This window comes from Colletotrichum siamense, assembly GCF_013390195.1.
Source record: "Colletotrichum siamense strain Cg363 chromosome Unknown KSG_Cg363_contig01, whole genome shotgun sequence".
NCBI lineage: Eukaryota > Fungi > Ascomycota > Sordariomycetes > Glomerellales > Glomerellaceae > Colletotrichum > Colletotrichum siamense.
In genome coordinates, this window is record NW_023501014.1 from 117,343 (window position 1) to 128,295 (window position 10,953).

The following is a 10,953-nucleotide window of genomic DNA, read 5'->3' on the forward strand; positions in this document are numbered from 1 at the left end:
ACCTAGGTAGGCATGTGAGCTTTGGGTCTTATTGAAAATATGGGAGGCGCAACTGACTTTCAGAAGCAACGTCACTGGCTGAGATTAATGGTCTTTGATATTACCAGCTCACTCTGTGAAGAACTAAGATGTTATAGGCTATGTGCCCTGGAATTAGAACAAAAAGACGCGTGCTGTTTCAACAAACGATTTCCTGTAAATCTACTAGTTGCAATGTTCACATCGTGAGTCAAGCCTGCCATTACACCCCTTTTTATTCAGAGATGGCATGCTATGAGCACGTTGACAATCGCAGAATTCATCCCATCTTAAGACAGGCCACTTCCCTAGCCCTTTACGCCGTCTTTTGCTGTTCAAGTATGCTAGTTGCTCAAAAAGCAATTAGTCCATGATCTCTTGCATTTGCGCTGAAAGCCATATCACTGGTGGAATTCGTTGTACACATAAGGTACCTTACTATGTACAGGGGTTGCATTAAGAGAAAGCGGGTACTATCTCATGGTACAGTAAGACCTAGCAGGGATGACCGTACCTTTTTAATTCGCTGTAGCATGTTTCATTGGTCGATGAGGGGGTCTAATGCTGTGCACCAAATCAACATCGTAAGTCCCCGACAACTTTGGCTTCTATTGGCCCTCAAGCGTCCATTATGTCCCATCCCTTGCATGATCTTCCGCGCTAGTGATACTGGAAAGCTGTCTTGAGGGCCTTTAAGAGACATGTAAAGGTCCTGCTGTCCCATAGCATAGGCCGCAGCGTCTTCTTTCCTTCCAGATGTTGAAGTCTTCCGGCCCACGCACAAAAGGCGAGATCGACGTCTTCACACAATCAGATATTGACACATGGGAGATTTCCATCCCATATTAAAGGTTATCTTGCTTCTTTCTCGCAATGGACGACTCAAGAATTCGAGGACCCCGAGCCGTTACGTACATCCAGCTACAGAACAGCCCATCAGACTCTAGACTATCAACACAGAGACTTCATGGGTCTGGCGACAACTCAGTAAAAGAAGGCAGCTCGCACACATACGCCCCAGTTCAAGACCATGATGGATCTGCCTCGGAAACTCGTGGGAGAATCTTTCCTTCCAGAGACAGCCTATTGAATAGATTATGGGCGTGGGAGGTGCTAAGCATCGCCGTTGCTACCGTTGCCTTGGCGGCGATGTTCATTACGCTTCTCCTCCACCAAGACCGAACTCTACCCAAGTGGCCTTCGATGATCACCATAAACGCTCTTATTGCCGTGTTTAGCGCGATTTTAAAGGCGTGCCTGATGATGCCGATAGCCGAGGGCTTGAGCCAGTTGAAATGGTTGTGGTACGAAAAGCCAAGGCCTATGAAACACATCGCGCAGTGGGACATGGCAAGTCGAGGTTCGTCCGCTCATCTCATATTTCTCTCGGTTCAGTGACTGCACTATATGATCTCCGGTTCCAACCAACATTTACGGTGTAGCCTCCATGTACTGACGTGCTCCACGTTGTAGGCCCGTGGGGATCCCTTCTCCTGATTTTCGTCCTCAGGGGCCGGAATCTGGCCGTATTCGGCGCCATTCTTACAATTTTCGCCATGGCCGTGGACCCCTTTGCACAACAAATTGTTCATTACTACAGCTGCTCAGTGATGGCGCACGGCGAGGTTGGAGCAATTTCATTTTCAAACAACTACACTGATGGTATTATGGGACGGCCATCGGGCACGCCTGCAATTGACTCACAAATGCAGTCAGCCATATACGTAGGGCTACTTGACCCCCCTGCGAATGTTTCTGCCGCCGTCAGCTACACGTGTAGGACGGGAAACTGCACATTCACGGCTACCGAAGACGGTGCCACGTTCATGTCACTTTCGCTACAAAGCCAGTGTACGGACATCAGCGACAAAATATCACATTCATTGAATTCCACCAGAAATTCCAATAACCAGACCTATACTTACAAGACTGCCAGCTTGCTGGATTATGGCATAGCCCTCGACAACATTACGAACAATGTAATGCAGTCGGGTGTACGGCGCTCCTCCAATGGGACACCATCGAATTTCCTCACGAAGATCTCTTTTATGATGGCTTCGACCGTTTCCAAAAAGTCAATGAAGGCCTTTGAGTGCGAATTTTTTCCCGCCGTAACGACTTGGAGCTCCAATGTCACGAACGGCGTTCTCGTAGAATATGTGGTCGAAACACAGCGTATGGATGTCGAGCTTATTCCATTTGCCACGCATAGCATTTTCCGCGCCAACAGAACCATCAGAAATGGGGCTTGGCACGAATGCCAAGGACTGTCTGGCCCATCTCAAGATAACAGTTTACCGATCATCGCATTTCCCACAGGCCCTGGTACCATTGTTGGATCGGGGTATTTGAGAGAGGTTCTCACCAACAAATCCTCCAATTACTGGAATTACACCACCTGGTGGCCCTCAGATTGCATTTTTTCTATCCCCTACGCCCCAACAGCTGGCTTGGCAGCGGTTATTTCTTCGTTGCTCGGCAACGAAACACTTTGGTGGGATCCATGGACGAGCAGGGCTACAGGCAACCTTTGGTCGGTAAATCTATGGGCCGGCGGCAATGCGACTCGCGATACTGTGCAGCATGCCATGAGAGGCCTGGCTGATTCGATAACAGCACGTTGGCGGAATGGCGATGGAGATAAGAGTATCCGAGTAGGCCCCGCGCAGGGCGTTGTGTGGGAGCAACAAACCTGCGTCCACGTCAACTGGGCATGGCTTTCGTTGCCAGCGGCGATGGTGTTGCTTACAGCGGTGTTCCTTGCTTTGACAGTCATACAAACGAGCTTCAGCGATAGGCCTCCCTGGAAGAGCTCAATGTTGGCAACACTTTTCAACGGACTGGATGAGAAGACAAAGGACGCTGCAGGGCCGGTGATGAGCTTGCAGGAGATGCAAGTCGCTGCAGATACGACCAACATGCAGCTTAAAATGACTCAAGGGGGATTTCGTCTTGTCGGTTCAAGTTAGACTTCGCTTAATTTAACGCCAGACATTGTAGTCAGAGTCACTTAGGTCAGCCAAATTAACCTTGATCGATATTCGACTCCGAGCCGGATCTCTACCACTTGCAGAGCCGGTAACGCAGTCTCGGCCTTTACAAAATACCACCTTGTCATCTGATAGCTACATGTGTTGCGTCAATTTCTTTCTTGGATTGTAAGTGTCTACATGTATACACAACATCTTTATCATCTGACCAGACTCAGTCTATCTCCGCTATGAGGAAACAAATAACTTCAATTCAGAATCTGTACTAGACTTTGAGTATTGAGATGACAACAACACGGTACATGTTTGAATGTTGCCCATGGAGCCTGACATCACGTGTGTGACTGTGTGTACTTCGTGCTGGACTAGTTAATACATATTGCCCACGCCAACACGGAACGGTTACTCCCCAGACCATCCTTCTCTTTTCATCACGCCCCTCGTCCATTGTTCCAGCTCTTTTAGAAGCCCCACATCCTTTGCTGCGCTACTCTGCCATCTAGGCTCTCCGAATCGCCGGAATATTTCCAAGTAGCCACCGGCTTGTTCAGCTTCCATATCCTCGCTTGCCGCGCAGAAGACGCTATTCCAAGAACCTTTGTCAGCTGGCCATACGAAGCCAAGCACTCGAAAGAATGAGAGAACAATCATTATGATCGACCGTGACTCCCTCGCCGGGGCTGCGATGTTTGTTTCGACCATACCAGGGTGTACGGATGTAACCCAGATCTCGCCCTCTTCATTTCGTGCACTGCGAGAGCCGGGCCCATATCTCTCATGCAGAGACTTTGTATGCAAAATGTTGGCAAGCTTGCTCTGTCCGTATCGTGTCCAAGTATTCCCTTCTCTTAGGGATGGGTCGTTGAAGTTAATCCCGCCCTTGGGTGCTCCCAAGTGGCCCGATGAAGTAAGATTGACGATGCGTACGCTGCCCGGGGCGAGATTCTTAGATGTTTGTAGCATCAAAGGAAGCATATGTTCCGTCAAGACCCAGTGAGCGAGGTAGTTGACTTGCCACTGGGCCTCGTGTCCATCCTTGGTTATCTCGAAGGGTGTGGCCATGATCCCTGCATTATTGACCAATCCATGCAGCGTTGTTTCGAGAGTGAGGAAATATTTGGCGGCTGCAACAACGGTGGCGAGGTCCGTCAAATCCATTTGCAAGAGGTCAACGTTCGCCGAGGGGCATTTTTCGTTAATCTCAGCGATTGCCCGTGCACCCTTATCCAATGACCTGACGCACATGTAGACATGAGCGCCATGTTCCGCAAGGCGAGCAACGGTGTGGTAGCCTCTTTAGTTTTGTTATTACTTGACCGATTTTCGTGTGGGAAAAAAAGAAAGCGACTCACATGCCAGAGTTCCCCCCTGTCACTATAAATACCTTGCCCTCGAGATCGGGGAGACTGTCTGGGTGGAACGCCATCTTTGGAAAAGAAATTTCCAGCGTAGTGTGGCGTTGAAGTGTGATTATTGCAATGCTTGCCAACCAACATCCAGGCTAGCTTTTGTCAATTTGTCCTGGTTCTTATAGTTCTTGTCGTGAGTGACGAAATTGAGTGTGGAACGTTATTGCCATTCCGGCAGCACCGGGCGTTGTGAGCCACTTGCATGACTTCCAGATCAGTGATTGCATGTTCATGTCAGATTTCTTGCAATCAGATGTCGTGGGAGAACTCCCATGGGTTTGTGAGCCACCTGCATGGAGTCAGCGGTTCTATGCCGAACTCCCCTCGACATGATAGGGCTCGGCGGGAGCACCATTCAAAGACGATGTGACTGGAGTCGTAATCCCGTTCTGCCCCAGAGTCAATGTGAGCAGGTTGCATGACGCTAGACCACTTGTGGTCCGAAATGGCAACATCAACAAATGATGTTGCATGTTTCCTAGTAGACTGTCTACCTGCGCCTCATCCTTTGCCAAGGAGTAAGCGTAAATAAGCCCGCACTCCAGTGACACCCATGAAACCTATTTATGTGAGCAGGCTGCATTGCAAGACCTTCGGGCCTCGACCAACTTATATTATTCACCAACAATCTCACTATGACCCAGGACATTAGCTCGGGCCATGATGGACACCAATCAGGCGACAAGTTTAATGGCACCGCACATCCAACTGGCTTCGATGCCACAACTAGCTGAGGTTCTTGTGACTCGATTTTTGAAAATGACATGATTCGCTCATTGCTTGTAGGCGAGAACCACAGGTGACGACTGGACTGGAACAAAGGATGCCGCAGCGCGCCGTCGGGCACAGACAAGACTTAACACGAGAGCATATCGTGAGTATCAACTACCATCCTACTTTCCGCAGGAAATCCATCAACGTTAAACAAATTATGAGGGACATTTGATCAAGTTGGATTCGGTATCGAGACTGACAGCCAGTGTAGGTAAACGCAAAGCCCTTGGGGAAAAGGCCAAAGCATCTACAACCACAAGCTGCTCATTAATTGAGCCCGAGGCGTCTGTTGAATGTTGGGACAATCAGCAGGAGTCCGTGTGCCTCGTTCCATTGTCGCGGATCAAGCAAGGCTATAATGCGAGAAAACCCCTGCTATCCGGAAGGTCTACAGGCCGGCAGCTCAATGTTGTTTTCCCTCTCTGTCCAGACCACCTCATCACACTCCTACAGTTCAATGCCCTTCGTGCACTAGCTGTTAATCGCACTCTGATCTCAGGCATCCTCGACGCGCCGCTTGAATGCGACAAGGAGCTGATTCACATTATCCCCTACCCTTACAAACCACAGCTTCTCCCTAAGGCGCTCCTGCCCACCGTCCTTCAACAAACGGTGCCACATGGCGACTGGATTGATCTTTTCCCCAGTCCCGAGGGAAGAGATCGTCTGATTCAGGCTTCTGGTACCTTTGACGAGGACGAGCTGTGGGCGGACTGCATCGGTGGTTTGTACGAGGGCTTCCCCGACGACGAGATCAAACAACGTGGCATTATTGCCTGGTCACCACCATGGGAAATCACCGGATGGGAGATGTCAGAAGGATTTCTGCATAAGTGGGGGTGGCTTTTCAGAGGACTGCCGGGGACGTTGCAGGCGACAAATCAGTGGCGGACGGAGCGAGGCGAGCCCCCATTGGTTTAAGATGACAGCACGAAGTGACGACGGTGCTTTCTCGTATTTCTCATCTCTCTTTAAGGTCTATATATCCCGTTTCACCAAAATTGAAAGGTCTGCTCGTTTGGTTATGCCATTCCATTGGTACGGGACACCTGTCAAAAAATATCTCTGGCAGCTTGGTTGGCCTGGACCTGTGACGCTGCCTCGATTGAGGACCAACATCTCATAAGAGCCACTGTCCTATTGAGTGCCTCAAATTTCTGTTGCTTCATTTCTCATGCCTGAAGGCTAAACTCTGCGGAAGCGCTCAGAAGGGGTTTCATTTCTCTCCAAAATATTACAAAATATATCATTGACACCTTAGAACTCAAGTATGACTTCCAAAGTAGATAAACATTGGTGACCACGCCATCCGCGAACTAGGCAGCTGGGGCTTGGACCACGGCCAGTGTAACCTCGTAGCAAGGACGGTCTTCACGGACGGCTTGATGAACTGTTAGCCAGCTTGCTTGTGTGGAACTCGAGAAATACTTACCAGTATTGCCGGGGGGAGAGTAGCGGAACTCGTGTCTGTCGCCGGACGCACTTCTCACACAAATGAAGCCACCTGGAAGGGCAGCCCTTGATATAAAGTCCAACTCAAGCTGCACCGCATCCGTATCGATGTTGCAACCATAGACAGGCTGAAAGTAAGCCTTGGGGTCGCCGCGTTCCGTCATAAACAACTTGGTGGTGTTGTCATCCGCAGTGTACTGTGACATCTTGATTAGCCTTCAATATTGAGGCAACATGCGACGAATTTACCTCTCCATTGATGACGGCATGAATAATGCCGCGAGAAATGACGCCGTTGTCAAGGGTAAGGTTGAACGCTGCATCTCCAGCGGGGCTAAGATAGAGGTGCTGGTCGCCTCCACCCGCCGACCAAAGGTTCATATAGCGGTTGTGAACAATGGGTGCAGCGGGATTCTGGACCTGAATGCCGAAGCCAGTGGTAATGTTGTTGGATACAGGATCCGTCGGCAGGGTGCACGCCGAGACGCCGACTGCAGCTGCCAGAAGCTTGAGCATCAAAGAAGAAACCATTTTGTAAGAGGCCGGTGCACTTTCAAAGGACAGAATGCATGCATCACTCAACGTTGACACCACGGGGGCTTTTAAAGTTGATATACAAAACATCGAGCTATCGTGCCACAACTCTGCACGCCAAGACATTGACGAATACGAGATATTGTTCGCACTCGTTGCATCGCGTGGCTGCGAGTCTCTCCTTCCTGGGGTCTAGATTGGCTTTGAAATCGATAAAAAACGCACAGTTCCTGCGTGATGGACGCGGGATACTTGCCCATGGTCTCATAGCTGGAAGTCACTGGTGCTTACAAGCTGTAGTACCCCTGAAAATCTACCCTGTCAATGTTACCCTCGGCGCTTGATATCGGTTTCCGCCTTCCGCATTGAGGGCTAGTGGTACTGCGTGTAAGACTGGCGGCCTGCAGCCTTTGCGGAGTAACCAACGGTCCATCCCTCTCTACGTATGCAAGGTCCCATGTGTATGCAACATTTATTGGGTGACAGCCTTTCGGCCGCGTTCTCTCGGATTTAATGACCTTGGCTGGATGACTACCGCCTATGCAGCTAATGCTAATAAGCATGCTTGGGTTTGGCTTTCCACGTGTATTGGCCCCAACGTGAGTGTATAACTCACAGGGCGGTCAAACTCGAACTGGCTCAAAGCAGTTGGATTTGTTGTACCAATAGCTTTTCACGAAATCAAGAAATTGAGTGGGAATTTCATCTCATATATAGGGAAAGTTCATCCAAAAAGGTTCTTGTGTCTGTTGCCATAGGAGTTTCTTCGTCTTTATGAACACATCAATTGGCATCTCCTTCCTCGTTCTCATTCGAAACACCACACATCGATTTTATCCCCATGTATCATCCGTCGACAAGCGACCCGAGTCAATTTCTGACTCCCGATGGCGTGCAGGAAATTCCCCGCCAATTCTTAATCCACGCAAGCACCGCCAAGATGGGCTGATGCAAGGCCGTCAGTTTCACTCAGAATACCAACAGGGGTTGTCTAGACACGGCCTACGGCCAGGGTCTCACTTGGTTCGATCCATTGAATCTAGTGTATGAGAATGAATCATAGATGAAGTTTACTCTTACTGATGTGTACCCCTGGTGTGGAGGAAGATGGTTCGCCTTTCCTGTGGATGGCTGTTTAGTTACGCTTCGCCATTGTGGTGCATGCAGTTTCGGCGACCAGAGACACAGACCCCGTTGTTGAGGCTTCGAAACCAATGTTCTAGCGCAGCCAAGTGTTTGCGAGAACAAGCTAGCATTCCGTAATTAGTCCGCATATCTCTGTCTTGCTAAAGCTAGGGTTAATTTCCTAGGCAAGCTTGCCAGTCAGAGCAACCTCGCTTTGAACAGAGATATGCGTAACATCAGGATACTCTGAAGCTCCATGCTCAATTTTCATTTGAATAGCAAGGGCAGTTTTAAGAATCAATCAAAAACATACCTGGGAGCCGAGCCGCAGCAAATTCAACGCCCCGTCCTATAGGTGGGGCTGTGCATCCAAGACGGTTAGAGTTGCTCAGCCTCCCACATACACTGATGGGTATGATGGGGCTGTGATGTGTCAATTGAGCCCTACTGTTCATCAGGACTAGCCACATCAAGGGCCTTGGAAGTTCCTCTTGTCATTGTATCTGGGGCCTCGTGATCCTTGCACCGGATAGCCCCTGTCCAGCTGTCTAGTGGTCCAAGCTGCACTACGGAGCTAAAATTCATGTCAACTCGTCTGTCTACCAAGCGCTCGTATCGTTTGTCCAATCAGGTGTCTAGACGATAACGAATACGTTGGCCTCTACACAACTCCTATTTTCAATAAGCGGATTCTCCGAATGGCATCCAGATGAGAGCTTGTGGGCTGATGTCAAACTTCGGTTATCTGATGCGGGCAAGTTCTCAATTGCTATTTAACTTGGAGTGTTTCCTGATGATAATGCAGTTGCTGTTTCATACGCTATTCGTTTTGCAAATCATACTACTCGTTCCATTCATCTAGTCATTCCATATGTTGCACTCAGTCGCTATTATTCTGCTATACGCCGCTACTGCGCGTGCCCAAGTCAAGATTCCCGATGAAAATCCCATTGTACGAATCGACCTCAACGCCACCGCGGATCTGGAGCCCGACTCATCTGCAACTATGATCAACGTTGATGATGCTGTGGGCGGAACTCTGGAGGCAACTGCTTGGTCTTTGATCGTAAGACACGACACGCCTCTAACATTTGGGCTTAGCTAACGCATCAATAAGTTCACTGCCGCCCCGGTTTCCCAGACTGCCATTCTCGGGATCCTTTCGCAATCATCACCAGCTAATCAGTACTTGCACACGCGAGAGTTTCCAACCCCTGAGACGAACTCTATCGTGGCAGTCAATGTCGATGTTCTTTACTCGTTTGGAGTGCTCGATCTATCTGAAGCAGACGTCCTTCTGGGTGTACCCGAGTTTGATGACCGTTACTGGAGCTATCTCATCTGGGACTTGTAAGTCTAGTGGGAAGGTTTGGTTTTCTGAATCGGGTGGTTACTAACGGGTTCACTTCAGCTATGGAAACGCAATCGCAGAAATAAGCAATGTAAATGGAAACACCGCCGGAACTTACCGTCTCAAGCGCGACGCCGTAAATGAAGTAGGCCTTGCGAATGGTAACCTTATCAATATTTCGACCGCATACGCCTCTGTCGCTATCCGCATTGGCATCAATTCCAACACGACGGAAGAATTAGACCGGCTCCATTCACTTCAAGATGGCTCCACTGTCGGAACGACTGATCTCTCGGCGGAGACCACTGTGCCGTCTTTTGCAAAACTCATCACACCAAATATCACCAATCCCCAGAGTGTGCTTCAGTTTGCCGCCAGCTTGTTGCCTTACAACCCTCCCCAGACTGTCTCAGACCGAGAACGCGTGAACACCATTCTCGCACAAGCAGGCATTGGAAACGGAACTTATACTGCCAACCCAGACGTCGATATTTCAAACGCTGCGTCCATCGCACGCTACTCCATCGAAGCGGACTTGGCCGACGCAGCGCACATCGTACAGCTGGGTAATAACTGGACAGTACCCATTCCCTCCTACCAAGGCAATTACGGAACACATTATGCTGCACAAGCTGCCTCTGGTATTGGGTATCTCCAGACCCAGAAGCTTGCACTCCTGCCTAATCACCCGATGCTTAGCGGAACCATTGATTTCTCTACTCTGTCCATGATTATCACCTTCTTTGGAAAGCCAGGCGTGACAAGTCCGGGCTTTTGGAACATTGGCTCTTACGATGCGTTGCTCAGACTTGTACCGAATGGCATCAGTCGGTACAGCATCGGATCCAAGACCTCGACTTTGCAGTACCTTGAAGGTGGTCAGGTATATGGGCCGACTGCGGCGGGCGGCCAAGATGAAACATTTCAAGTTCTCTTGCAGAGTGCGGACATTCCACCCCCGGCCAATTGGACTGGAAATTGGTTACCTGTTGCTAACAACGCATCTCTCACTGGTAAGACTTCATATCCCATCGATTATGATTCCTTGTTTGACCGTATTCTAGTCCGCATGTACTGGCCCGAAATTTCATTGACTGATGGATCTTACGTCTGGCCTGAGATTGAAAGCTTGAATCCTATCATGGCTTGACCCTCAGACCTTGTTCGAGATCTTACCTAATTTAAGGGAAATGCCACATGAACATCACCTAGATGAAGCCCTAGGTTCACTGGGATCGACGTCAGCTGTGTTTCTTTTTTCTTTTCTTTTTTTTTTTTTTTTTTTTCCTTTTTTTCGTTC

General features: G+C 49.3%; 5 protein-coding genes across 5 annotated transcripts; 3 read left to right on the forward strand and 2 right to left on the reverse strand.

The window, feature by feature from the left end:
- Nucleotides 1–1,167: 1,167 nt before the first annotated feature.
- Nucleotides 1,168–2,987, forward strand: CGCS363_v000006 (uncharacterized protein; the record flags this gene model as incomplete). The annotated part of the gene is made up of 2 exons (XM_036631855.1): nucleotides 1,168–1,378; nucleotides 1,492–2,987. 2 exons carry the CDS (start codon nucleotides 1,168–1,170, stop codon nucleotides 2,985–2,987), a joined length of 1,707 nt encoding a protein of 568 aa, XP_036501532.1.
- A 482-nt stretch (nucleotides 2,988–3,469) lies between these two features.
- Nucleotides 3,470–4,434, reverse strand: CGCS363_v000007 (putative oxidoreductase; the record flags this gene model as incomplete). Its single annotated transcript, XM_036631856.1, has 3 exons — nucleotides 3,470–3,591; nucleotides 3,713–4,302; nucleotides 4,361–4,434. 3 exons carry the CDS (start codon nucleotides 4,432–4,434, stop codon nucleotides 3,470–3,472), a joined length of 786 nt encoding a protein of 261 aa, XP_036501533.1.
- An 806-nt stretch (nucleotides 4,435–5,240) lies between these two features.
- CGCS363_v000008 (uncharacterized protein) lies at nucleotides 5,241–6,112 on the forward strand (the record flags this gene model as incomplete). Its single annotated transcript, XM_036631857.1, has 2 exons — nucleotides 5,241–5,291; nucleotides 5,645–6,112. 2 exons carry the CDS (start codon nucleotides 5,241–5,243, stop codon nucleotides 6,110–6,112), a joined length of 519 nt encoding a protein of 172 aa, XP_036501539.1.
- A 395-nt stretch (nucleotides 6,113–6,507) lies between these two features.
- CGCS363_v000009 (uncharacterized protein) lies at nucleotides 6,508–7,174 on the reverse strand (the record flags this gene model as incomplete). Its single annotated transcript, XM_036631858.1, has 3 exons — nucleotides 6,508–6,572; nucleotides 6,624–6,840; nucleotides 6,893–7,174. 3 exons carry the CDS (start codon nucleotides 7,172–7,174, stop codon nucleotides 6,508–6,510), a joined length of 564 nt encoding a protein of 187 aa, XP_036501540.1.
- Nucleotides 7,175–9,173: 1,999 nt separating this feature from the next.
- Nucleotides 9,174–10,803, forward strand: CGCS363_v000010 (uncharacterized protein; the record flags this gene model as incomplete). Its single annotated transcript, XM_036631859.1, has 3 exons — nucleotides 9,174–9,368; nucleotides 9,420–9,652; nucleotides 9,714–10,803. 3 exons carry the CDS (start codon nucleotides 9,174–9,176, stop codon nucleotides 10,801–10,803), a joined length of 1,518 nt encoding a protein of 505 aa, XP_036502465.1.
- Nucleotides 10,804–10,953: the final 150 nt, after the last annotated feature.